The sequence below is a fragment of the Peromyscus leucopus genome, chromosome 11 (genome assembly GCF_004664715.2).
Source record: "Peromyscus leucopus breed LL Stock chromosome 11, UCI_PerLeu_2.1, whole genome shotgun sequence".
NCBI classification, from domain to species: Eukaryota; Metazoa; Chordata; class Mammalia; order Rodentia; family Cricetidae; genus Peromyscus; species Peromyscus leucopus.
In genome coordinates this window covers 35,273,669-35,301,398 of record NC_051072.1, presented here as the reverse complement: position 1 = coordinate 35,301,398, position 27,730 = coordinate 35,273,669, and the positions used below count along the sequence as shown (strand labels likewise).

The 27,730-nt window shown below is 48.3% G+C and overlaps 1 protein-coding gene across 1 annotated transcript; it reads right to left on the bottom strand.

The window, feature by feature from the left end:
• Positions 1–116: 116 nt before the first annotated feature.
• On the bottom strand, positions 117–27,730 carry Snx18 (sorting nexin 18). Its single transcript, XM_028884543.2, has 2 exons — positions 25,950–27,730; positions 117–2,820 (listed from the first exon to the last, which is right to left on the bottom strand). The coding sequence occupies exons 1-2, from the start codon at positions 27,550–27,552 to the stop codon at positions 2,567–2,569; spliced, it is 1,857 nt and encodes a 618-aa protein (XP_028740376.1). The 5' UTR covers positions 27,553–27,730; the 3' UTR covers positions 117–2,566.

Here is a 27,730-nt window from a genome sequence, read left to right as displayed (position 1 = left end):
CAACTCACTGCCGGCAGTTAAAACAGTAAACCAGGCTCCAGGGCGCACGCCTCTGTGCTCTACACAATTACATATCAGGATTTCAAACTCAAAAGAGAAATAAAGACAAATGAGGGTTCGAAGGGCATGATAGTTTATTTAAAAAACAAAAACAACAAACAAAACAAAACAACAACAACAAAAAAGGTACCACACTGATCATGACGACCAGCATACACATAATGGCTTTTCTCTTGGGTATTAACATCGCAGTATTTTTAGATACTGAAATGTTTCAATAGGACCAAGAACGTTAGAGAATAAGAATCTTGGATGAATACGGACACTAATAACTCCTGTGCTTTACCCCACAGAAACCATTTAAAGTCCCATGAGTCAGTGGCATTATGCTATGTGGTTAGGACACAAACGTTCTCTTAGAAGGAGGCAGCGTGAACTTATACTTCCTTTACTTTAAGCTTTAGTTTTTGTCATTTAAGCTATGTCCACCCTGACTAAAGCACAACCACACAAGACACCTCAGGTAATTTCCTTGCTACTATTGCACAAGTTTAGTAATTTACTTAAAAAAAAAAAAATCAAACCACCATCAAAACAGAAAGGGAAATAAATGTGACTTTCAAATCATGTGAAAAGCAGAGAACGTACTTGTCCAGTACCAACTCAAACTTAAATTAAATGCTATCGTTATAACCTCCAAACTTCTGCAATAAAATTAATTTTTAAATACATATGGGCTTTCTTTATCTAACTGTACTTTGCAATCAACAAGAGGAAGTTGTTTTTTAAAAGAACACGGCTTCTGGTGACGGCCCCACGCGACTGTGGTAAAGACAACACCACGTGATGCCATGTCCAGCTCTAAGTTCCGAAGTGTAAGAATTTGACCAGAGATCAAAATTATCATAATCTGTTCTTAATAACTCAAACCATATGTGATTACTTCGTAGAGAATAAATGTGCTGTTGAGTAATTATCCCAGTAGCCTTTCCTTTCTTGACCTTTCTGCAAGCTGACCCTTTCATGTCAACGGCTCACCCCTTGGAGATTGGCCTCTGTACCCCATGTTGACATTTCAGTACCAGGGATTCTGGGGTAGCGTTAAGTGTAGTTCACAGGGACAGTAGATAATGGGTGCTTCAACCTTCAGTGACAGCTTTTACATCTGTAAACTCAAGAATCACATTATTTAGCTCAGCAACTACAAAATACATTGAGATTTGGGCACTTCAAGCCAGAATCTCCTTGTGCTTTTTAAACAAAGCTGCTTTTGAACTTTTTTTTTTTTTTTTTTTTTTGGTATTTATCAGTCATTTGTAGTTCCCTTATAATAATAAAAGACTATATTTAAAATAATTTTTAAGGTTAAATGTTCTGAGGGGGGCTTTATCAATATTTAGTTTTTAAAAACACAGTATAAATCAGTATTTCTTTTTCTTCAGTACTGGAATAGGAGAAATTATTTCTGGTCCCTCCTTAAATCAACCAACACATCTCATCGCGTAGAACACTGAAATTTACAGACATCCCTGAAATTTTTTGATTAAGTAAACGAGTGAATCACAGTGGAGTCTCATTCAGTTAACAGTGTAGATCCATTTAGAAACAAAACAAAAAGCTGAACATTAGAAGAAAATGTCAAGCTAAAAAAAAAAAAAAAAAAAAAAAAAAAAAAAGAAAAGACAGAAGGAAGCCCTCCCAAGAACTAAGAGTGGGTGTGCTGTCTGTCACTGTTTCTATACTTTATCTCCAACTGATCGGATTCCTCCTTCTCCATGTGCTCAGGGCATCTGCTGAAATCCGCGTGCCCAGTGTGCGGGACCCTTGAGTCGAGAGGCCATGCTACGACAGGCGTGAGAGGCCATGGGACACTGCCTCTCTCCCCATGAGACTTCACATCCACAGACGGCATCGCGTCTCTCTCCTCCGTGGCTGCCGGCGTCTTACCGGACGATGCTTCCTGTGATGGCCACGGAGTCTTCTGCCCGCCCGCCCGCCCCGAGAAACAGGAGATTTTCAACAGTTTGTCACCAACGCGCCGGCCTGTCACTCTCCATCAGAAAGGTGGGGGCTTCAACAGGGGTGGGACAGAAATGAAAACAACCAGTCTAAAGGCACAAAGTCGCATAGCTGCTCTAGTTGGAGTCTGTAAACAGAGAATAGGTTGAATTTAGGTAATCTCGATCTATGAGAATGAAAAGGCATCCACAGCAGGCTTTTATCCAGCCAGCTTCTTTGAGACTCTTCATGGGTTTTGAGGTCTACAAAGTATACACTGATATACCCATACTTCAGAAAGCAATAAGGCAAATAGTATAATCATTATCCAAAAGTTACAATGGTAGTGTAGGCATACATAGTATAATTTAGTTACAAAGTGTGGTACTGTTTCTGCTACATAGCCATATTAACTGTTTCTTTCCTACATAGTTATATATCCAGCTGGGGTTCAGTGGAACACAAATCCATCCCTGTACCACCACCTAGAGTTCGAAACAGCTCTTCTGATTCCGCTGCAGAAACTATCCTTGGACTGGAAACAAGGGCAAAGTCCTGTGTCCAGCCTCTAGACGCTGTCGTATTTGTGAAGAGCTTCTTCCAACTTCTGGGTCACTTTTTGGAAAAATATTATTTGTTGTTGTAAAAAATGCTGCATCTGTGATTTAAAGTCTCTCACTCGAATCTGATGGAAGTGATGAATCTCGGCCAACGTGGCGAAAGAAATGGTGTTACAGCGGTCTTGGATGCCGTCAGCTTTCTGGACTTCCATCTTGCCCTCTTCCACATGTCGCCTACTCTCCTTCACTTTGGTAAGAGCTCCTGCAGTCAGAGAGAGTAATAATTAAATACAGAGATGCACACGAACCCCAGTGACATCTAAGTATCGCACAGGAACTTAGGTCCTGTCAGTACTTGTCTGAACTATTTCAACATCCTTTGGAAAAAAAGTGGTCACTGTAAATACCAATTTAAAAAGCAGCCTGGCTTCTGGAAGCTATACCACGGCTCCAACTCCACTTTCCCAGCCAATGTCTTCCACACTGAGCAAGCCTCTGTCATACTTCGTGAGATGCTATACCTAACAAAAAGGTGTGACAAGCTGTTCTTTTACAGAAAAACCCCGAAGCTGCAGTGTTCAAGTTTACAATGTATGAGACTAAACACTCATGCCAAACCACACCTCAGAAAGGATGAAATCCCCTCTCCTGAGAAGAGCTCCCTAATGAGTTATTCTGTGGCGTCAGAACCCGTCCCTGAAGTATGTCAGTGCCAACTCAAGCTGGCTCTGGAAATCAAGCCCCGGTCGGGGAGGGGCTGGGGAGTGTTGCCAGTGGACAGTGAGGCTGTAGGGCACCTAAGCCCGTGCCGGGGTTCACCCAGAGACCGTGCCTGACAACAGGGTGATAATACGCATGTGTGCATATCCTGGAGCACCTTCTCCTGGAGACTACACATGGGCCACCAGCATCTCCAATGATTAGAATGTTACATCTTCTCCAGACTACTGGGCCAGCGGGTTTTCTGTTTGCTCTGATGACCGCTTCAGAAGGTCAACAAAAGAACCACAGCTTTTTATCTAAAAAACTTCTCCAGAGTGCTGCGGGGGGTGGGGTGGGGGTGGGGTAGGATCAGTCATTTTGGCAGGTGTCACACATGGGTGGACTCTTCCCCCAGAAACACGGGCCACACAGAAGGCGGGGGAGACAGGAAATGACGGTATCCACTGGTTCCCAGGCTTAAACAATGTCGACGCTCACATGGCCTGGACACGTTTTAGCAGCTGAAGAATGGAGATGGTCAAAGGCATCTAGAAAGCACGCTGCTGCTAAACACTCCAAGAGGCCGAGACTACAGGGTATGGGAGCCAGGAGCGGGAGCCAGCAACCTGTGACTGGGACACCTGGGGAGAAAGGCAGCCTATTCAGAGTGAGGGAGCTCACTTTTACCCTAGGAGACCATCCCTGCTTCTTAAGTCCTTCAAATCTGCAAATTAACAAAGCAAACTAGTATGAAACAAAGATTAAACAGTGTGCTTTTCAAAAAAATGCCATGCTAAAAATATTTGTGGAATAAAACCCAGGACCTCACATATACCAGGCAAATGATCCACCGCTGAGCTCCTGTGTGCCTCCCCCCCACCCCGCCCCCCACTTCAGCACTATACAAAGATGGGAAATGAAAAAATAAAAAAAAAAAACCACCAACAGCAAATTTTATGCAGAGAAATGCATGTCTGTGGAGGAATGCACATACCCACGTGTTTTTCATGTATTCATTCTAAATGAGATCTTTCACTGAAATGGGCAGAGGCCCAGAGCAGCAGGGCATTGCGCAGCAGGGGCAGACATCCATGCCTGAATCATCTGGCCCTGCCATGGGCATCATTCTGCCCCCTGCCACTGAGAGAAGGATGCTCTGCTGGGCAGAGAGGCAGCTAGGTCCCAGGGTCCCAGGGACAACACATGGTTTCAAGACTACCCCCGCCCAGCTAAGAGCTAAGGCAAGTACCAGACTTTTGACATTTCTCCTAGTCCGCAGTCCCAGTAAAGTCTTAATATTTGACTGTTCCATATTATGTTGTTGTTTTTTTTTTTTTTTTTGAGACTGGCTCTCACTATAAACTCCTAGCCGGCTTGGAACTCCCTCTGTAGACTTGGGGAGGGGCGAGCGTGAACTCACAGAGTTAGGTTTGCCTCTGCCTCCTGAGTATAGGAATTAAACATATGCATGTTGCCCGGCCCTTCCTGCTCTATATTAAAAAGGTTGCATCCACTTGCGTGCCTTTTGTAACATAGTGTCTTAGTTATTTTTATGCAGGGTTCCAGCTGACATGGAGAAAGACCAGAACACCGAGAAGCAACACTCTAGAAAAAAAATATTTCAAGAAACAACTATAGATATAAAAATCTATGTTTTAAAATGGCAGAGAGAGAAGAGGGAGAGGTCTTGGTGATTTGACTGTTTTTTCATTCAATTTCAAGCTAAGGTACCTCTGGAAGCCACAGTCCAGGGTTCAAACACAGAGACAAGCTCTACCACTGGCCACAGTGTGCTCCCGGGTCTGTACAGTGCACGCCCTCCTGCTCAGGGGCTGATGCAGTGTACAACGGTTGCTGTCTCACGGTAACGTTCTTCTGGCTCTTCAGCCGTGAAAGACTGAGTCACGGCCCAGGATGCATGAGTGCCCCCTAAGCTGAAGTCTAGGGAATTTGGAGCAGTTAGAAGGTTAAGGCTTCCACGTGTGAGTGTTCAAGGGGCCAAGGAAAAATTCAAGACCGAGTTTTCTGCCACGTGTAACTCTACTAAGTAGTAACAGGGCTGTTATATTTACAGCCCGTGTAAGGGCTTTAATTCACTTAAGGACTACTGATGGAGAGCCTAACATGCCTAACGTGTTGGCTTGGTGGAACAGGTAGAATCAAACGTGTACTCTAGCCCACCCTTTTGAGCTCACCAGGAAGCCATGTGGCAAGCGCACTCAGCCGCGAAGTGCAGAATTCTGCATGGGAGTCGGATGTGCCTGCCCAAAGGTAACACGGATTACGTCATGACAGAAAAGGCTGCAAGGGCCAGCTAGAGGCCATGTGCTGTGCCAAGGGAAGTGGGGGTATAAAAACGGGGCAGACTGGAAGTAGGCAGACAGCAAATGGTCACTACCAAAAACAGTCCTGATACATGCTAGGCACCGTGCGCACAGCCTCTAACCTTGCCACAACCTACGGCAGCTACTACCCCTACCCGAAGAACAGAGAAATTAGAGTTGCTCGCCATGTGATCCTGCGTCACCAGGTGACCCTGGAGAGGCTGAGGTGGGATCTGAATGAGTAACTGATTTCAAAGAAAACACCCCAAGCATGCAGAAAAGGAACAGGTGCCTGAACAGGCAAGAAAAGTGGGCTTGGGGAGCCAGTCATGCGGCAGGTCAGCCAATCCTTCCCTCTGGCCAGACTGCTGTCTCCTTTCTCACTTTCCTTACAGTAGCTGGGGGAGGGGACATGAAGGGAGGGAGGGAGAGACTATAAAGTTTGTATGAAAGTGTGGCGTACATGTATGGTAAATGCACACATGCAGATTCCGGGAAGATGTGGAAGTGCCCCGCTCTATCACTCTCCACCTTACTGTGACAGGATTAGCTCACAGAACTTGGTGCAAGGAGAGAGGCTCACAAGACCAGCGACCCTCCCATCTCCTCTCCTCCCAAACCACTGTGATCACCACCAAGTGAAGCCATACCCTGCTTTGTGAGTGGATTACCACCAGGTGAAGCCATACCCAGCTTTGGGAGTGGATTACCACCAGTGAAGCCATACCCAGCTCTGTGAGTGGATTACCACCAGGTGAAGCCATACCCAGCTTTGTGAGTGGATTACCACCAGGTGAAGCCATACCCTGCTTTGGGAGTGGATTACCACCAGGTGAAGCCATACCCAGCTTTGTGAGTGGATGCTGAGTTTGGATCTCACGCTTACTCGGCGAGCACTCTTACACAAAGAACCATTCCCCACCCCCTGGCCTTTGTTTCGCCATGTAATTCAAGAGGCATTCTGAATGTGAAAAAGAAGCTATTTGTTTATGTTTGAAAATTTTCCTTATACTAACCTAATTCAATTTACTAACCGAATCTGTAAAACCTTTTGTTTTTATCTTAAATACTGAAAAAATAAACACTGCAGTATTTGACAATCTAAAACAAACTCAGACTAGAGGGAGTTCCGTGTTTTTGTTTTCCTTTTCTTCTTTTTTCTCCATCTACTTGGATACCGTGAAAGACGGCATCCACTGTCAGTTCCAACCCAAAATATTAACACATAGCTGCTGTAGGAATGTATGTTTATCTGACGGGTAAACTGGAACATTCTGGCAAAAAAACACATCACTATTGTGAATTAAAGAGGACGGGACAGAGCACTGGAAGATGAATGCCAAGACTTTCAGTGTGACCCACTTAACGAAATTCAAGTTTGCTGCCACAGCACATCAAGACTGCAAGGCAGAGATGAGCAGGAGGTGTGTCTATGAAAAATGGGTCTCCTGTGCAAGGGCTCAAATCCTTCTGAGGGGTGACAAAGCACACATGCCTGATACATTGAGAACATATAGACAGTAGTACGTGACGGCATTAGATGGCACACTGTGAGCGTGCAAACAGAAAGACGAGTGGGGTCCGTCGTGTACCGTCAGGGGGTGACGCCTCCACCACGGTGGCCAAGGCAGGATTGTAAATCCCAGGCCACCTGGGACACACAGTAAGACCCTGTCTCAAACTGCACCACTCTGTCACTCATGATGTAGAGCAAATCTTTTTACATGACCTCTTGCTGTGGATATCGCTCTGTCTAAATAAAATGCTGATTGGCCAGCAGCCAGGCAGGAAGTATAGGCGGGACAAGCAGAGAAGAGAATTCTGGGAAGTGGAAGGCTGAGGCGGGGAGACGCTGCCAGCCGCCGCCATGAGAAGATAAGATACCAGTAAGCCACGAGCCACGTGGCAACTTAGAGACTAATAGAAATGGGTTAATTTAAGATATAAGAACAGTTAGCAAGAAGCCTGCCATGGCCATACAGTTTGTATGCAATATAAGTCTCTGTGTTTACTTGGTTGGGTCTGAGTGGCTGTGGGACTGGCGGGTGACAGAGATTTGTCCTGACTGTGGGCCAGGCAGGACCAGAAAAACTCTAGCTACAACCTCTTTTAAATCAAATACAGGTAACTTGATTTCTCCTAGAACTATTTTCAAAAGAAAGCAAGATGATTAAAAATAAAACAAACTGACAGTAGTAAATTGAAAAACTAAATAAAAGAAAACTACTAGCATTCTACACACATCCTTTGTGCAGGACCAGCAGCCAGGCTCTGCCTACAAAGTTCATAACCATAACTTTAGGGCCCTTCCCCATCCGATATGACATAAAAAGTTTCTTTTTCATAAAAACTAAATTTTTCTTCTTTGTACAAGAAAGCCATTAAAATTTTTTATTCTACAACCTCTAATGAACAAACAGGGAGCTGGTGTGTTTTCCATCTTAGGAAGATGACTAATTATTACAAAAGCTAGTTTTCTATCTCAAACTGGGAATGAATAGAACCCTGACAGATTTCAACAACCAAAGCCACATGGGGACAGAGAATGGCTTGTGAGGGTCCAGAAGCTTCCCTCTGCCCATCTCTCCTCAGTGAGCTCTGCTGAGTTCACCAGAGCAAATAAAAAGCACATTTCCCCAAGGGCAATGCTCTAAGAAGCATCAGTGGGAACTAACTAGTGTACTCGGGCTAGAAGTTGGGTTTTGTTACAAATTGCTCATTCCCACAGCTGACAGTTCTGAAGCTGGAAATTATCGGTGCAGTTCCCTACGCTTGGCACGTTTCACGGTTAACACGGTAAATATCAAAAGAAGAGCCGTGTTTGCAAATGTTTCAGTCAACTCTCCCATTAGGAGCGGGGAGCTGGGGAGGGAAGTGGGGCAGAGTCGGACCAACGCCGGCTTGCTCCGTCCCCGGTCACTTTCCGAATGCTTTGCAGGGCTCCAGGGACAACCGCAGAGGTGCATGCACGCGGCCAGCTGCAGTGCCCACACAGAGCAGGACAGCAACGCTGAAGCATTCCCTCCAACCCCAGAGGGCAGCGAAATAAAAGTGAAAACCGCTGCCCAGCCCAGAACAATGAAGGGACCACACATTTCCGTCAGGGAACCAATGGGAGACAGGCGAAGGCTTCAGAAGCTCTACTTAAGTGGTTCGTTTAGGAGGGACCTGGCCCCTCACAAATGTGAAGCGCCATGTTGCTTTCACAACCAACCGGGGAGATGAAAGAATGGAGGAAGAGATTACGTGATGAGGTCTAAGGTCAAGAGAGCACTATTCAACAAAAAGTCCCATAATGCCCATGGTTAGGGTGGCAGTTTCTAAGTGAAAGAAAAGGACATGCCGGTCAGATTAAAAAAAAAAATGGCTTATGAACAGTTCTCAAAGGGGTACAAACAGACGAGATACACCTGAAATAATTCTTAGTCATCAGGAAAACATAAATCCTAACTATAGTGAGAGTCCACCTCACCACAGTCAGAACGGATGTCACCAAGGTAAAAAGAACAAAAACAGCCAAGCAAGAGAAAAGCAGGAGCTGGAAGTTCACACAGTGTCAGTGGGAATGTAAATTAATGCAGACACTATGGGAGATCAGTATGCAGGGTCCTCAAAAACGAGCAAAAGAACTACCACGATTCACCTGCAGCATTTCTGGTGTTGATCAAAGGAATCTTAAGCCAGCACGCAACAGACACTTTCACCCCCATAATTATTACAGCATTGATCACCACAGCCAAATTCTGGAATCAGCCTAAAGGCAATGTGGCAGGTGTACACATGGGGTGTTACTTTGCCCTAAAGTACAAATTGGGGCTGCAGAGACGGCTCAATTAGTGAGGGGCGTGCTGGGCAAGCATGAGAACTTGAGTTCAATCCCTGGCACCCACTAAAAGCTAGACGTAGGGGAATACTCTGGTAACATGCCCCCCGCACTGCTGTGCCAGAGGGGCAGAAACAGGAGGGTCTCTGGGGCCAACTCTGGGGCTTGTTGGCTGAGCAATCTGGTCCAATCTGTGAGCTCCAGATTCAGTGAGAGATCTAAGGGAGGCACACACTGGCACACACATGCGCACACCCACCTACAGGCCCATACGGGAGAACTGCAAAATGATGTCAGCTGCAGGAAAATGCCATGTTATGTGAAATATAACCCTTAGACAAATACCCCATTTCTCTCATCTCAGTCTAGATTTTCTTTTTAAGAAGACATGAAAGCAGAAGGGGACTACTGGGGGGGGGAGGGGAAGAGGTCAGGAGGAAGGGGGAGGAGACCCAAGAGCACGAGGGCCGGGCTGTGCTCAAAGTCCACTCCAAACGTGTATGAAACGTCACGATGAAATCCACTGTTCCCATCCAACGAATTTGTGCTAATAAATAAGAAAACGCACAAGTGATTGGTGGGAACGATTTCTAAGGGGGCTTTACTGGGCTAAGGGACAGACATGAGTTAGCCCATGAGCGAGCAAACCAAGGGCTTACTTTAAAGGGGTCTACTACAGAGCCGGGTGTGCTCTTCGGAAGTACGGGAAGACTCGGGGCTCAGAGCCCTTGCTTCTTACAGGAAGGTGGTGCAAAGCAGTACAGACTCCTGAGTCACCCACAGGAAACGGCTCCTGACATGTCCTCCAAGCACAGGAAGGGGCCTGAAGGGAGAGGAACACTTGGGCAACATCCCCAAAAGGCAGAAGTAGCACAGGCTGTCCCAGAACACCAGCAGGGCCTTTAGCACATTCTAATGCTTCCTTCCTGTGAGGCGCTCTGTGGGGTGGGGGTGGGAGTGGAAGTGGGGTGCATGACAGGCATATTAAAAAGCATACATATTGAGAAGGATGTTTCTGGTGGGCACTCGGTTGACTTATTAAATTAGTCTGGCAAATTATCTGGAGTCCTCAACAGGACTAAAAGTACACTTGGCTAATAATTTATTTCTAAAGGAGCAGCAGGAACCCTAAGGTCGAGCTTCCACAGACATATGACCAACCCCACCCCATCACTCCAGGCCTGACAGACTGAGGAAAGTGAGCTACAATCCAGGCCCCGGTGGACAGGGCATAGCTGGTCCCAGGTTTCCTTATGTATCTGAAGTTGAAAGGTACGTGGAAGAGTTTATGGTATAATTCTAAAAATCTTCCAAGTAAGAGGTTGTCACCTGTCCAAAACATCCAGGGCTACTTGTTTCAAAGAAACCACCATTCCCACCTGTGGGCCAGCCTGGCCCTTGCCACCTGGAGACTACACAGGTGTCTGCAGGAGACTGCTAATAGCTTTGTGGACATAAACAGATAAGATGTGAGATGCGCTTCTCAAGCTAGCAAGCAAGCTCACGCCTGTATCCCAGCACCTGAGAGCAGAAACGGGAAGACACGATGAGCTCAAAGACACCAGAGCAATATAGTGAATTCCAGACCAGTCTAGGCTATAGAGACCAAGTAGTCTTGAAAAACCAAAAGGGATCCTTCACTTGGCACATTTTCAGAGTTAAGAGGAACTAAACCAATGTTTCTACTTTGCTGTTATGAACAAACTCCTAAACTCCCGTGCAGACTCTGTAACTGCAAAATTCAGCAAGGTGCATTCTCAAACCTACTCCCATCGACCCACCTCTGGAAGGAACTTTGTGCCCGTTGGGAACTCCAGAATCAGCTCTACAGACACCCAAGGTTCCGATTCACTTCCGCCCACTCCCTATCTTTGTGTGTGTTACCAGGGTAAGCACCCTGGGAAGTCTTACAATCCGCTCAGGCTGCAAAGAGCAAAGCTAGAGAGAATCACGTCTTTGCTCGTAATCCCGAACACACTCCTTTAATCAGGGGCATGTTATTCAGGTTTGCAATGAATATGAAATCAAGGAATTGAATTACTAACAAAGTTCATTAATATCATTACATTAAAGACTCAAATTTTATAAACGAATAATGATCAAGTCAGCCCCATCTGACAGAGTGCGGACAATGTCATTACGTCATTTCCCTGAGTCAAAAGCTAAGGCTCACCGAGCATTTCCACATTACTGCCTTTGCGGAGAGACCACGGGGGCCCTGTAGCTGGGGTCTTAGCACACAGGGACAACCCACCACCAGCTGAACTAAGTCAACAAGTGTCCTAGCAAACCTGCCTGTGCCCTGTGTCCTGCTCCACGAGGACGGACAACTTTCCTGCCACCAACTGACCCAGCAACAGAAAGAAGGAAAAACCCAGCTTCACGGGCTGTATACCGCCACGGGAGTTACCCCAACTCTGTTGGAAAGGTTGCTGGGGCTGGTGCAGGGCTTCCTCTTTACGCCCTCACCCCGATTCTCTCTCTGCACCTTGGCTCTGTCTTCCCATCCTCATCCAAATATCTTCCCAGTCGGTTTTGTCCGAGCCACTTACCCAAAAGGCCCAGGATCCAAAGGCTATGCTTTTTCCAAGGGGGTGGGGTGGTGGTGGTGGGTGGTGAAAACTCATTTGAGTTTGAAATCATGAATGTGCCAAAAACATCAAGTAAATTTCTGGTCTCCCTATGGGCTGTCTCAGAAAACAGAGCCTTGGTGTAAGAGGTAAAGCTGGATGGAGCACAGGGACCAGCAGTCTGGATGGATGGGCAGTTTATTTTCATTCCCGCTCCTACTACCAACGTTGAAAGAAAATGCTGATTTGGTCAAGGTGACCTACTTCCTTCTCCTCCCTTTCTGGTCCCCACACCCTCGTAGCCCCCCTCCTCCTCTCCAGCAGCCTCTCCCCGGCCCCCACCCCTCTTCTTCCTCCCTCAGGGTCTTCACCCACCTGATACACTTTCCCCTCTCTTCCAGTATTTACGCACTTGCCCCTCAAGGAAAAGGCTTCCAAAACAAAGGCCAATATCCACCTAACGGGGATGGGATGGCCACCGGGGTGGTGACAGTCACACATGCCATCAAGGACACCTGTTCTGTGCTACCCTCTCTGAAGGTTGCATGCTCTTCTCAGCTCTCACAGGGAAGCAATCACCATCCAGTTTTCAAAGGCTGGAAGGGAAAGCTTTAGGACACGGATGGCAGTACCAGTGAGAGCTGGCTGCACGTGAACCCGGGCAGTTTGCTTGCCCACATCAAGCAGGAGCATCCCCAAAGTGCCTGAGAGTTCCACTCAGTCAAGTCACACTAGGCTCGGAGCACACTGATGAACTCTGCCGGGTACAATACAGAGCCAGTGAAAACAAGCATTTCATTTACTTGTTTGGGTTTGAGACACAGTCCCACTAGGTGGCCCTGACGACCCTTGAATTCACAATCCCCTAACTCAACCTCTCAAGGTTCCATGATCACTATACCTGGCCGCAAACCACTTTTTCTGAAGGGCTTAAATGCTGCTAAAGCCAAGTACCAGTAACTTTCAAAGGTAAATTCATTGGAATTCACTTTCAACTCGTAACTGAATTAAATGACGAGAAGTCTGGAGCTATTTTCAGACAGTCGAGACAAGAATGAGTGACAGAAAAACCTGGCTGCTTGTTAATGGGGGAACAAAAAAAAATCATTTAAAGAACTCCATTGTCTAAGCTCATTTTGGTCCTGAAAATAAAATAAGTTGCTTGTTCTTGGTAAAAATCCTTGCTATACCCTGAAGAACCAGTGAGGACAGCTTTCCTCCAGTCACTAAGGTCCCCGGCAGAATGACGTCCAAGCTGGGCGAGAACATCAAGGTGACTGACGTACCCTCACTCACCGGATGCTCAGTTTGCCTTGTTCCCCAAATGAAGCCTGAAGCCATGCATCTCTTGCAGCTTATTGGCTAAAAACAAAATGTTTGTGGCTGGAATTTCATAAACGTTCTTATGATGCTTCAGCTCCCAAGAAATACTGAACCTGGGTGGGGACCAGCTCAGCGGGGAGGCGCACTCAGCAAGCAAAGCCCTGTGGTTGGTCTCCAGAACCAAGGAGTAGATGTTCAAACACTGGATGACAAAATAGGTCCAAGGCATCCCGTAAACACCGAATACCTGTACTTCAAAGAGAGGGTATGAGGGTGGAAATGCTGACTGGCTTCTATCTCAGCAAAGACAGATGAAGACTTAAAATCGGAGCATAAGAAAGACAAAGCACATATTTTTTCTTTTCTTTTTTCTTTTTGGTCTGGAGCTGAGGACCGAACCCAGGGTCTTGTGCTTGCTAGGCAAGTGCTCTACCTCTGAGCTAAATCCCCGACCCTTATTTCTTTTCTTAAATATTTTCTGGCCACAAAATCCCACTGAGCAATGCCAGCAAGCTGCCAACACTTGCATTTAGCAGACCCTTCACAACCAACACCAGGAGTCATAGCAGAGAAAAGGGGACCTGGGAAGTACTTAGAACTGGAATAACATCTTGGTGTCTTTTGTTCTGCTAAGATAAAATGAAGGTTTGGGCTAAAATCCAATGGACCCAGGCTGCTAACAGAAGACCCTCCCACGGGGCAGGACCGGGGCAGGACCAGGGCAGAACCAGGCCAGGCCTAGTGAGAGTGGTACCACAGCTTGAGTAACCATGCCATGAGGGCGGCCGCTACACGCCACCCGATGATTGTGTGGAGCAGTTCTTAATCAGCCGGCTTGAACAGAACCCCCCCCCAGCACCCTCATCTCCCCCGTGACTCCCCTGCATCCCTGTGCTGGCGGGGACCAGGAGTCCATGGCTTTACTCTTTACCCTGGCATGTCTGAACTTCCTTGGGTAACGGCACAAGAACAACCAACCAATCAGAGCCAGAACACAAGACCTAGAAAATACCGACTCCAAAGATATACTCCAAATACAAGTCTTGAAGCACAAGAACACTGCCATGGCCCATGCTGTTACCTGTACTGGCTAAGAATATTCTATTGCCGGGTGGTGGTGGCGGCGGCGGCGGCGGCGCACGCCTTTAATCCCAGCACTTGGGAGGCAGAGCCAGGCGGATCTCTGTGAGTTCGAGGCCAGCCTGGTCTACAAAGCGAGTTCCAGGAAAGGCGCAAAGCTACCTGTCTCGAAAAACCAAAAAAGAAAAAAAAAAAAAGAATATTCCATTGTACACAACAGGAATTGAGTCCCCTGTGAATATAAAGGCAACCCCCCCCCCCCCCCCCCCGCCCTACACACATACACACACCCATCCCCACTCCTGGAAGGCCCTGCTGGTCTCTGTCAAGAGCTGGTATCATTTATGCTGCCAGGCCTTAAGAGGAGGGGCTTCTCTGTTGATTTATTTTTAGCGAGAGCCTCCTTTTATCTTTGTAGATCAAAAGAAACTGCAGTTTTTCCTTTAATTAAAATAACCAAGGTGGCCATAGTGATACATGCCTGTCATCCCAGCGCTTAGGCCGAGGCAGGAAGACATCCATAAATTCAAGGCAAACCTGGGCTACAGATGGGGACCTGCCCGAAAACACAAACAAAACAAACAGAAGGCAGAGGCCTGGACCACAGGATTCCCACAATTCCTTTCAGCCTCACCCCTGTCTCCTCGGCCCGCTCCTCCTCTCCGCCCGTGTATTTCTATTACTGGCCTCACCATTTCCTATCACCAAACGTAACACCCAGGGGTAACACTAAGACAGACACCCAGCACCTGGTCAAATGCCGCCGCTCTAGCTAGCAGCCATCTCAAGTTCACCTGCTCTTTTCCAAAGCCACACCCGCAGACCTACTCAACAGCCTCCTCATCTCTGCATGCGTCGGCAGAGCTTTCTGGGCCTACAGTCAGCACCAGGAAGTATGCCGGGATCTCACGCTTCAACTTCCATGGCTCAGTGCCCACCTGTAAAGTGGCAAAATCAGAGGTTTAAACTGGTACAGTGTATATAAATATACAGAAGTGCCACGCCTGGTACATGGCAAAAGCCTTCAAAATCTGCTAGCTACTTTGAAGATGAGCAAGATGCCACTACTTAGTTAAAAACCCTTTACCAGCTGCTAACTGCCTACAGAATCGATTGCCTAGTCAGTATTCACACCGGTCTCAAGGTCAAACATGAATTCAAATCCTGCCCTGGTTTGTCAGCTGGGTGACCTAGGACACGCCCAACTTCTCAGCCTCAGTTGTGAGGATCACCCTCAGGAGATGACGCCCTCTGGGGGGAAGTTAGCTCACTGTCCTGGATTAAAGAGCATCACCCAATCCTTATCCACCGGGAAACAGTCTTCGCACTGTGATTAGTGAATCGATGTCAGATGTGAGGTCACACTGGCCAGAGCAGGCAAGGACCAAGGGCGCATAGAGCCCGATGGCCGGCCAGTCAGTTACACCCAGGGATAATGCCATGTCACGATGGGTACAGACTGGAGTGACCACCTGTAGCCAAGCCACCCTGAGGCAGGCCAGCAACCAGGAACGGAAGTGGTCTCCGTGGAGGGGCAAGGGTTCTGCCAACACCTTCATTTCCGAGAGCCAGTCTGCAGAACTGTAATGGGACACCCTGCTGCTGCTGTGTGAGTCACCCAGACTGCGATGACCTGTTAGAGCAGTCCTGGCAAACTAACACAGGAGGTAACACCAATGCCTAAAGACATTAAACACCGTGTGATCCCATTAAAGACAGATGTGAATCACCTGGTCAAAGAACTATGATGTCATGCTCACCAGAATGTCTGGAACAGGGAAAGCCACACAGCAAACTCAATAACCAGCAGCAACCGCCACTTGTACCTCCACTCCACTAGCCTGCCTGTCCTTAACAAGAGGCTCGCAAACACTTTCTTTGAAGGCTAGACAGTAAATATTTTAGGCTTTGCAGATCAACGGGCAACACTGGGGTTATTATGCAGGCACTTACAGAACCATTAAACACATAAAAACCATCCTTAGCTCAAGTGCTGCAAACAAGCCCCTTTGTACACCTGGCCCACAGGCTGCAGCTAGCAGACCTCTGTTTAAAGCCATCCCCCAAGACCCATGCCGGTGGCGCCACAGTTCACCGTCTACAGGTCGTTTTGTCTCCTTTATCTACTTCTGCCGACAGAAGGTCCTGTCCCTTCTTCTCCATCCCATGACACTGCGTCCATTCAGGATTTTACCACGTCGTTTCAATTGTTTCAAAAGCTTCCCACACCACACACCTGTCCACCGGAAGTGTTAACGTGGCCACATTAGTACCCACCTTCTATAACATTTCCCTCACCACCCACAACAGCGGCTGTAAACCCAGAAGCATTTCATAAGTACTTGTTGAAGACCAATACTGTTCAGACAGTATGCATTTGACATTCAGGTTCAACAACAGACTGGGGGCAGGGAGCTGATTCTGAGAGGCAGCCTGAACTGATTTTTGCATACACAGCTCCTTTGGTCTGGGAAGTTCCCACCCTGCTTGCAAATTTACCACTGCTTTCAAAACTCATCTTAGGATGAAACTGCGCAATTACGGATACCTTCTCCTGAACTTGCCATGGGTATACCATGACTGTGTGTGTCACACTGTATTCACAGCTAGTCAGACTCCTTCATGGACTTCTGTGCTGGAACCAACGGGTCAGCTATTATGTGCTTATCACACCTACCCTAAACCATATCCAAGATGAGTGTGTTGCATCCATGTTCTTCCAAAAGTCAAATATGAATCTTTCAAAGCAGAAACCAAGTACCCTCCACCCAAGCCTCAAATGCAAACTGACAACCCCCTCCACCTTCTCAATTCTCATATACTTATTCTGAGATGAATTTGCCCTTTGTCTGGATCCTCTGTACACACATCCTACCCCCCCGCCCCCCAGAACTGTGACTTCCATGAGGTACCACCTGCTCAGCACCCAAGCTCCAAGAATCCAAGTCCATCGGTAATGTCAACGCACATACTGAGGTTCTTGTGCTTCAAATTAAGCAGAAAGGACCCCAGAAAACTACTACTAAAACCTACCAGAAAAGACGTGTGTGTGTGTGTGTGTGTGTGTGTGTGTGTGTGTGTGTGTGTGTGTGTGTTAACTTTATCTCTACACATTGAAACACCAAGCAGTCCAGATAAAGAAATACTATGAGGTATATATTCCTTTTCCTTCCTCTGATGAATTTTAGAAAGTCGGATCATAGCCACATAAATCTAAGAATTTAAAATCACTCACATATTAATGACTTCATCCATAAAGTATATGAAGATCCTATCTTTAGATCCTGTACACTTTTAAATGGGAAAACAAAAGCATCCTGTAAGTCACGTAAGACATCTCTCTTGAAGTCAGCCAAGTAGTTTACTAATGAGTGCCTGCTTCATTAACGAGACAAACATGTATTAAGCACTTACTACAAATACATAAAGCAGTGTAGCTATATGATGCAGGATCACAAAAGGGAGACAGTAAATACCAGCCAACAACTAAGCCCTACATAGGGTGACTGCTTAAATGATGTATTCTGACTAGAAGGCTCCAAGCACTAGGTCCAGATCGGGGGTTTGGCTGCCTGCGCTTGTGTTGGAGAGATGCAGATCCCAGCCCAGGAGCCCAATGTATCTACCAGGCTTAAAAAGTCCCAGCTTGATGGTCAGGCCCCAAACCTGCAGACTGTACCTTCAACACAGATCTCTCTGTGGGCTGGGACCCCTCCTGATCGGTCACCTCTACTCCCCTTCCCCTGTCTCCGCCACCACCTCTGACTGTTTTCCTGTTTGTACCTGCTCTGACCTCCAAGCCATTTTTCTCAACACAGCTGGGAAAGGTCTAAAATGGATGCCATCCCTTCACTCAAAATCCCGAAAGAGCTTCGATCTCGCTTGAACTTTGAATACGTGTCCTGACAGTGACCTACAAAGCCTTACCAATCTGCTCTTCTGTGAGGACCTCTCCTACTGGGATGCCTTAGATGCAACCTTTGACCTCCTGACTGTTCTTCCACCTTCCTAGTCCACAGCCACCCAGGGCCTTGTTACAGACGAACCCTCTGCCTGACCAGTCCTCTCCAGTAACACCTGCTCTGATGACTCCCTTCCCTCCATGGCGCTACATAAATCCCTCCTTCTCGGTGAGGTCCACATTGACGGTCCATCTCCCTGCTCCACCCCGCTCCCTGCTGCACTTCTGAATGCATATCATACATATCTGCTGCGCATTATGGCTTGCTGTGTTTATCTTTCATTGTGTCTCCACCCTGCTAGAATGTAAGCTACACAAGGGCGGCAATCATTTGGGTCACTGATGGAATGTTGGCGGTGCTTAGGCTGTGCTATCTATTTAAATATTTATGCAATAAAAATCGAGTTTGTTTTTTAGAGGGTACTATGAATAAACTTGATGATATTGCCTTTCTCCCAACTCCCGTCATCCAATCCACTAAATAATGCATAGGGAAAAATCAAATCACATCATAAGTTACAAGGTTCTAAGAAAAGGGGTAGAAATGGCATGGTTGGTTAAAAGTATTCACACTGAAGTCTAATCGGATCATACACCCACTGTGATTGCTAATTCGACTGTCAATTTGTCTACATTAAGTATATTAGTGACGTACACCTTTGGGAATGTCTGTGAGGGGCCAATAAGGAAGATAACTGAGGACCACCCAGAGGCTGGTGGGGTCTCACACTGAAGAGAGGGGCGGGGGGAGAAAGCTCGGGAGCAGAAGCAGATGAGGAGTCCCACCTGGACACTCCGGCCACCAGGGAACCACCTGCCATGATGTCTTCTCTCCCAGGAGGGGCATGCCACTTTCCAACCAGAGTCAAAGCAAATCCACCGCCCCGGAGCTGCTTTTGAGCAGGTATTTGGGTCACAACACGAAAAGCAAACTAACTTGATTTTCTTTTATTTTGGGAAAGGAGGCTGCGTTCAGAGTTCAAAATAAAGTTCGCTTTGCAGGCGGAAGAAAAAATAGCATGCCAGCTGATCGCGTTTGCAGCCCCATTCATCACGTCTCTCATCTAGGTCCTAGAATTGGCACCATGCGATCACCACAAGGTAGCTTCAGAACACGGGGAGACCCCCACAGGCAGCCAGGAGGCCAGGTACTTCCCTTCTAGAAGCATCTCATGAATTAAGCCAGGGATACGTGTTTACTGATCTGAACTAAATGTTCTTAACTTTGTCAGATGATAAAGGATTTTCAAGCTCCCAGCTTGCAGTCACATGGGCAGACAAAACACTATTGAAACCAGCCTGAAACAATGTCTAAATGTTTACTGCACTCTTGAGTTGTTTTACTTTCAGTATGAAATAATAACGTTGTTTAACAAAATAAGAATCGCCTAAACAAAGCAGTATCTAGGAAATCCAGAACTTCATCTTTACAGATGTGGAGAATGATGCTCAGAAATGTTGACGCACTCTGTCCCTGCACAAAATTAATTTGGTGTGGGAGGAAGAGATGATGAGAGAATTTACATAAACTGTCTAGTGTGCACAACATACTGATCGCTCCAGGGAATATCTCGATTTGCCCCTCTGATGCCAGCAATGACTGCCGGTACTCAATACAGGATAACCTGATTCAAACAGAATACCCCAGGGTTGTACTAATGATTCCTCCAGCTTCTGTACTCATGCCTGCGATTCTGGTGGTTCCAGGCTGCTGGGAGGGACAGTGTCCGTACTAGAACTGTGTTTCCGTGGAGACTGACTCCCACTTTAAAAGCACCTGCCTGTTCTCAATGCCAAACATTTGGTAAGTAGCTACTAAGCACTATAAAGTGTAATCCTCAGAGTGACCTTAGGGAAGTGCTCCCACTTTGCACTGAAGATTATGGATTATTGTTCAAAGTTACTCCCACTCACCCACGCACCAGCCCAACAGACTCCACGCTGGTCCACAGATGGGCCCGGCGCCACAGCCATGAAGCAGCACACAGGACCTCTTAGCCCAACCACCTAACTGCCCTGTGCCACAGGTACACTATGAGCACGCCCCCTTCCCATGATCCTCCGGACTCTCAGCAACCTGGCACACAACCACACTGCCACAGCAGGATGACCACCCTTTATCACTGGTCCAGAACTCACTGAGGATCAAAGCATGCTATCTGTGCTTCCAGTAAAATCTAGAATGTGCTGTCTAAACACCAGCTGCCAGATGTAGACAGAAGTTTCTCTGGTCCCATCCGGACCACGGTCCCTCCGCTGCTTATAAAATAATCACTCAGAGGCTTAATATTAATTACAAACTGTATGGCCTATGGCTCCGGCACATTATTAACCAGCTCTTATAACTTAATTCAACCCACTCTTATTATTCTATGTCTTGTCACGTGGCTTTGTGGCTTGCCGGTACTTTTACATCTTTCAGCTCCCGGTGGCGGCTCGCAGCATCTCTCCTGACCTTTTTCTTCCTGTCTCTTCAGTTTGAATGTACCGCCTCACCTTAGTCTGCCTATTCTGCCTCGCCATTGGCCAAACAGCTTTATCTATCAACCAGTCAGCGCAGCACATATTCACAGTGTAGAGAAAGGCATCCAACAGCAGCCAAATGGTTCAGGCTATGTCTTCTGGATACAATCTCATTAAATTGTCAATAAATCTCAGTCATCTGACCACTTTATTGGTGATGATCATGTATCATGGGCTTCAGAGATGATGCAATTCAATATTAAACTCTGGTTTAAAAATATTAGAAATACAGCAGATTTTTATAGAGCTGCCAAAAAGGAACCTAAGTTTAAGGGAAGTTTCCTGTTTCCTAGTGAATCACAGAATTTCTCCTGCTTGGAAATCATAAGGTGATCTGACAGGGTGTCATTTCCCAACAAGAAGGGAAGTCCAATGAAGCCCAGGGTGGAACTGGGAAGGAAAGTCCCCTCGGTTCCGCTGCGATTGGCAGGACAATCTGGGCTCCCCAGTGAGGCAGACACGACTGCAGAGCTCAGAGTCTAGAAACCACCAGCAGGGAGAAGAGAGAAGCATCCATCTAGCCATCTGAGCAGGACGGTCACGGACTAGTCACGGACCAGCCACATTTAAGCTTTAACCAAGCAACTGACTCCTCGCCTTCAGAAATCCCAGAGGTTACCTTAGAGCCACTAAGAAAAGTGCAAACTGGGACGAATGTTACATCTAGAAATGAAGTCAACAGCTGAGGTGGAGGGAGGAGGGGAGAAATGCTCCAGCTGAGTTCAGACAAAAAAGACCGACTGGCCTCCATGTCTGGCCCAGGGGTTTCAAAAGGATGAACTTGCAAACAGCTCTCCTCCTTAGCCCTTCCTCTTTATTCTGGGCACCACCTTCTTCAGGCTATTTTTAGCACAGGAGAACAGGGCACTGAATGGAAGCCGGGCAGCAAGGCCTCACCTTGTCTGCCCTGCTGGGACTCTGGCTATCTTTAATTAATGTCTGAGGGACACAAGACTTACCCTCCTCAGGGTGTTGAAAGACAGCACAATGGTGAAATTCTACCCAGTAGGGCTGGCAGGCCAGCTTCTAGCCATCAGGCCTCAGGTCCTGGGGCTATTTTTTTTGTTGTTGTTGAAAAGGCAGGGCCATCTGGACCATTTAGAGAGCAAAGAAATAGAGTCTGCACCATCAAGTGAAGAATACAGAAATCGGACTGTCTATTTATCTGGTCCTGCTTCACAGGGGACAAATGAGGTCTCATCCAACAGACATGCTGTCATTATTGAAAGTTCCATTGAACAGCACTGCCCAGCACGCTGTGGCTTCAGAGGCCCCTTTCCTAAGATTCTCCCCAAAATGAGTTATCTTTCAGTGTGGAATATGGTTTGAGGCCTTTTCCTCGGAATAAAGAAACTGCTCTATGTGGCTTCCTCCAGTCCTCTAGTTCATATTTATAAACAAAGATGAACACAAGGGAACTCTTCATTTTGCTGTTATGGTCTTTCCTACTGTAATCCTCAAGAGATAAACATAAAACTTTCAAACCCTGAGTTGCAGCCATCCAGTTGTGGCTTTATTAAACTGGAGAAGCTCATCACATCTTTGGAAACCAAACTGAGCATGCTGGGAGTCCCCTACTAAATACTCTCCCACGGACTGCTTCAAAGTCCCTGGGCTTCCGCTGTATCAAAGCACACTGCAGGCAAGAACCATAGACAGAGAGAAGATAAAATGTTACCAATGAGGGAAACAAAATCAGAGCCACAGGGTTTCCAGGTCAGTGACAGACCTGAGCGTACACATTGCCTGCAGAGGCTCTGAAGAGCTGAAAGAACTCCTCCTGTTAAGTCAAGCAAAGTATGGCTGCAATCTGTGCACATTCTAAATGTCCATCCAACGTTCCTTACTACAGGCTACAGCAACCCCCTCACCCTCCGCTCCACTCCATTAAACTAAGTAGGTCTATTTATCCAAGAGTCCATTAGTTGATTTAAAAACACAATTCTAGAATTATCTTTCAGCTGATGGAACCATATGGCTCTCTTCACTTTGGCTCCAAGTACTAAACTAAAACCTTTATGAGCCTAAGCAAAAGCCAGCCCATCACATTTAACGCATACCCACCCCCATTCTGTAGTGGGGGTCCCCACCAGGATGGCTCAGATTCCCAAAGGAGGCCAGTGGGTGTACTGAGACATGGCGATGACCAGTTAATAGTGCTCACAGGGTGAACAGCTGGGAGGATTGCAAGAGCGATCCAGCAGAACCTGTTTCCCCTCCCACTTTTTATCAATTAAGCTCACAAGGGAAGTAAGCATTGCCACAAAATTACGGAAGGAAAAGAAAACTACTAGAAAAACACACCGAAAGGTAACTAACTTTCCGGAATCTCAGGAGAGGAGTTACTGAAGTCAACAGACAGTGCTGTTGAAACTCTGAACCACGATGGCCACCTCGGTGTCTATTGCCCAATCTTCTGGTCACAACTCACTTAAGCACTTGTTACTTATAACCGTTTGAATGAGGAACTGAAGTTTCCATCAGATTGCATGTTAATTTCCCACGCATGTAAAATGTCAAAGCAACAAAAACCTGCGTTTCCTTTAAACAAGGAGAGCACCAGAGGTGAGACACTTGTTGTGAATGTCCAACTATAAAACTTCTTCCTAAACTGAGGTTAAAAACTTGGGATCACCTACAGCAAAAGACTGGGAGGCCGCTTGAGGTTTTCTTGTGTTTTTTTTTTTGCAGTTGCTATTCTCAAGTCAGCTGAGCCCTTTGATGTGATTGTACTTTGAGATTTTAGATGAAAAACAAAACAAAACAAAAAACTCAAGCAGCTCAAGCAGTAAACAGACTCCCAAGTGCTCAGACTGAAAAAAAAAAACCCCAAGAGTCATTGCAACAGCAACTCCATCACTGAGGAGAGGGAGGGTCAGCTGACCTTTACATCACCAAGTCCCCAGCACGCTCAAAAAGCTTCCCCCAGGCCAGGGGGTTAGGATTTGAATCTCAGCTGCACCTCTAATACTAGCATCCTTAAGAGATACTGGTGGTAAGCCAACGTTGGCCCTATGCATTGGACACTACATCTTTAAATGTCAGCATTCCAGAAGAAGTCATCTAGAGACTCAAGCTCCCTGTGCATTACACACCAAGGTGACAGAAGAAAAAACATCACAACCAACCAACCTACCAACCAATCAATCAATCGTGTTCCCGAAGTAATGCCTACAGATGTTTACCCTGTAGAACCGTTTAAGCCACCTGAAACATCAGTTTGAAAAGAACGGATTTCCAGGTCCCAAGCAACAGGAGACAATCCATGTGCTTTATGGTCTAGGGGGAAAAAAAAACCCTCCATGGCTGACTAGACTCACTGCCTATTGGAGCAGTCCTCGGGACAAACACAGCTTTTCTGATACTCAGTTTCCACAGCAGGGCTCGCAAAAGGCCGGAAAGACAGTAGAACCAGTGAATGAACCCACACAGAGGTGGAGCAGACACCTGCCCGCCCCCACCACCTAGGAGGCAGTCAGTCAGTATGTGGTCCTGCAATCCTCCAAGTACTGTCAACATTCTGTACCAACCCACAGAAATCCATCAGTAGGCAGCCGGCTGCGTGGGACCCACTGAAGTATTATTGCCATAGGATTTAAATGGTAAGATGTTGCATGTCAGTTTCACTCCCACCAGCCCAGAAGGGTAAGGATTCATAACAAACTTAAAAATAAAACAGAAAGAATGTAGATGCGGGTTCAATACAGGCCAGCAGCAATATTATTGCTCAAAGAGTCAGTTCAGTCTTAGACTGTATTTATGAACTACAAATTGTCAAGAAAGTTGCTGTTCGCTCAGGAAACTAGTACCACCGATATGCACAGTACTACGTTCCGCAGCAGCCAGAAGGGACTCAAGACCTTTGAACTTCCCCATCCCCCCACCCTATTAAGAGTCAGACTGGGACTGACTTGTCACACTGGGAAGAGGAAGGAAAAAGGGCTGAAAGGAAGGAGATGGCAAAGAGACTGATGTCCCCAAATGTCTCAGGGCCTGACATGATGGGGAACAGATTTGTTCTGCTTGCTTCCAGCGAACCAGAAAGAAGAACTGAGTTGAACCCAAGAAAGAACAAGTCAAAGATCAGGGATGTTCCCAAATGCTCTGTTCCCCCGCCCCCACGGCAGGGAAGTGAACAGGTCACCCCCACCCGAGGCCAAACGTGGCTATCCATGCAGCCTTCCACCAGCCCAGGATGCTACATGAGGTGACTGCCTGCCTGCTGCCACCTCCCCCACAGTGGACCTCCAGAGGCAAGGCCACATTCCTAACAGCAACACCTCCCCATCTCTCTCCATCAATAGAGCCATTATATGGGAGGGCCCGCTGGCGAGGAACCTCAGGTCAGGCAGGCATGGCTGCTGCAGTCTACAAAAAAGGATTTGCAGAGTCGGTGTTTTCACAAAAGCGGGTACCACCACCAACTACTAAAAGCAGCACACTCTGGCGCTGGGGCGGCTAACTCACTGCTCTCAGACGTGATACTCCTAGCGTCCCTGCATCCTAAAGAACAGCCCAAATGTCAGCTGGTTAAGAAATTCCGAACTCAAGGAGAGCTGGGTTCCTGAAGGTAGAGAGCCTCTTGGGGCATTTCATAAGAAGCTGACACAGGAAGTCCCTGGGCTGCCCCAGCTTTGTGAACAGGGTTGGTTGGCCAAACCCCCCAGCCACAGCAGGAACTGAGTGGAAAGCCTGACTTACCTTTATTCCCAGGCATCCATTATTCCTATTCTCCTATCTCTGCCAGCACTGCGGTGCTCAAAGGGATGCCTAGCCTGGTTTAGGTCCCCATGCTAATTCTGCCCCCTGTCCACACGATTATATAGACCAGAGCAGCTGATTTCCCTGCCCACTCAAATTCTGAAATGACAACAACACATTGAGCACCCTCTCTGACTAGAAGGAGCAATCGAGCAATCCACTGAAAACTCTCTAAGGAAGTCCCAACAGTCCAGAGCCCTAAGGGTCCCCAGACATGGAGAATGAACCGGAACCGGAACCCAGAGAGGGGGACGCCTATCAAAGTCACTGCTTTCAGCCTGAACAAAACATCCCATGCCACCAGCTCTACAGGCCAGGCTTTACCTTTCTGCACATGGATGATGTCTGGGAAGTTGGCCAGGTGGCCCTGATACAGTGCTAACAGGTCCATGACTGGGTCCAGGTCCTGCCTGGGCTGCTCAGCGAAGAGTTCGCCTATGGCGTCGTAGGCATCTCCGGTGAAGGCGATGGCCTGGTTCAGACCCACCGAGAAGGCCTGCTGATCCAGCTCAAAGGCTTGGCTGAGGCCTCGGAAGGACTGGCCCACCTTCTGATACTCCTTCTTGAAGCCGGTCACCTGCTTGCGCGCAAACTCGTTGGCAGTGTGGTTGAGCTGCAGCGCGCTGTCGTCCATCTTCTTGGTGAAGCACTTGAAGCCATCGATCTTGCTCTCCACCTCCTGCAGGTCCAGGGCGGCGGCAGGGGGTGTGCTCAGAGTGAGGAAGAAGTTAGCGCCCACCATCTCATCCTTCTCAGCCTTTCGCTTACCCTGTTTCCAGGCCTTCTCGTCCGTGCTGCTGGGGCAGGTCAGGAAATGCTGGAAGACGTCGCACTGCGCCAGCACTGGGTGGCTGGCCATGTGGTTCATCCACCAGATCAGGCCCTTCCTGCGCTTGGAGATGAAGTCCTCCTCGAAGCGCCCGGTTGCCTGCTTCTCAGGCAGGTGGGGCACCGAGATGACAGGGAACTTCTCGGCCAGGCGCGCGTACAGCCAGTCGAAATGCTTATAGCGCCTGTGCACGGGCACCTGGGTGTGCGTGGGCACCAGCTTGTAAGAGATGTAGCTCTTCATGCCCTTGAACTTGGTCTGCTTGGTGGGGTCGTCGATGGTGCACTGGAAAGGGTAGGGGTTCTCCTGCCACTCGGGGCCGTAGGGCCCCAGCACCACGCACAGCTTGTCCCCGTCCTTCACGAAGCCCGACGCCTCGCCCAGCACGAAGGCCTCCCCGCCCGACTTGACGAAGGTGGAGAAGCGATTGAGGTTGCGGCTCACCGTGGCCGAGCTCTTGGCTCCAGACGCTTGATGCGGCGGCGGCGCCGAGCCACCCCGTGAGCCCAGCGACAGATCGGAGCGTGTGGACAGGCGGTAGCGACCAGGCGCGCCGCCGCCGCCGCCGCCAGCCGAGGACGAGCCGTCGAGGTCGGGGTAGGCGCCGCTGCCCAGCGCGCCCGGCTCGTCGGCCACCGTGGAGCTATCGTCCCACTCGTCGTCCCAGTCATCGTCGCTGCCCTGGCTGGCCTGGTAGCCGCCGTACAGCTGCTGCGGCGACGGCTGCAGGGCGCCCCCGCCGTACGGGAAGCCGGCGCCCGACGGCTGGAAGGAACTCGGCGGCGCCTGCGGCTGCAGCAGCGGCTGGAAAGCGGCGGGCGGAGCGGCGGGCAGAGGCTCGAAGCCACCGGGCGGCACGTTGGCGTAGCGGGCCGGGACTCCGGGGCCGCCGTCGGCCGGAGGGCCGGGCTCGGGCGTGCGGATCACCTGCACGTACGAGGCCGGGAAGAGGCCGCGATCGCCGCGGCTGTTGATCCCTTCGAGCCAGCCCTCGATGTCCTGCTCGCTGCACAGGCTCAACACCTCGTGCTCCCGCAGAGAAATCTCGCCGGGGTTCTCCGACCTGAAGTCGTAGAGTGCCCGGGCGCGCAGCGCCATGGTCCCGAGCCCGGAGCCGCCCCGAGCCCGGGCCGGCCCGAGGGCCCCGCGGTCAGCACCCTGTGCGCCCCTGTGCGCCGAGGGGAGCTCCGAGGGCCGTGCACACTCGGCTTCCCGCTCCGCTCGCGCCCTCCGCGCCGATCCGCTCTGCGCGCAGCCAGGACTGCGGCTCCGGGCC

Bases quoted from the DNA above. Each gene is read 5' to 3' on its own strand.
- Snx18 (XM_028884543.2), bottom strand. From the start codon at position 27,552: ATGGCGCTGCGCGCCCGGGCACTCTACGACTTCAGGTCGGAGAACCCC. The intron at 2,821-25,949 runs GTAAAGCCTGGC...CTCTGACTGCAG, and splicing joins CATCATCCATGTGCAGAAAG to GAGCTCTTACCAAAGTGAAG.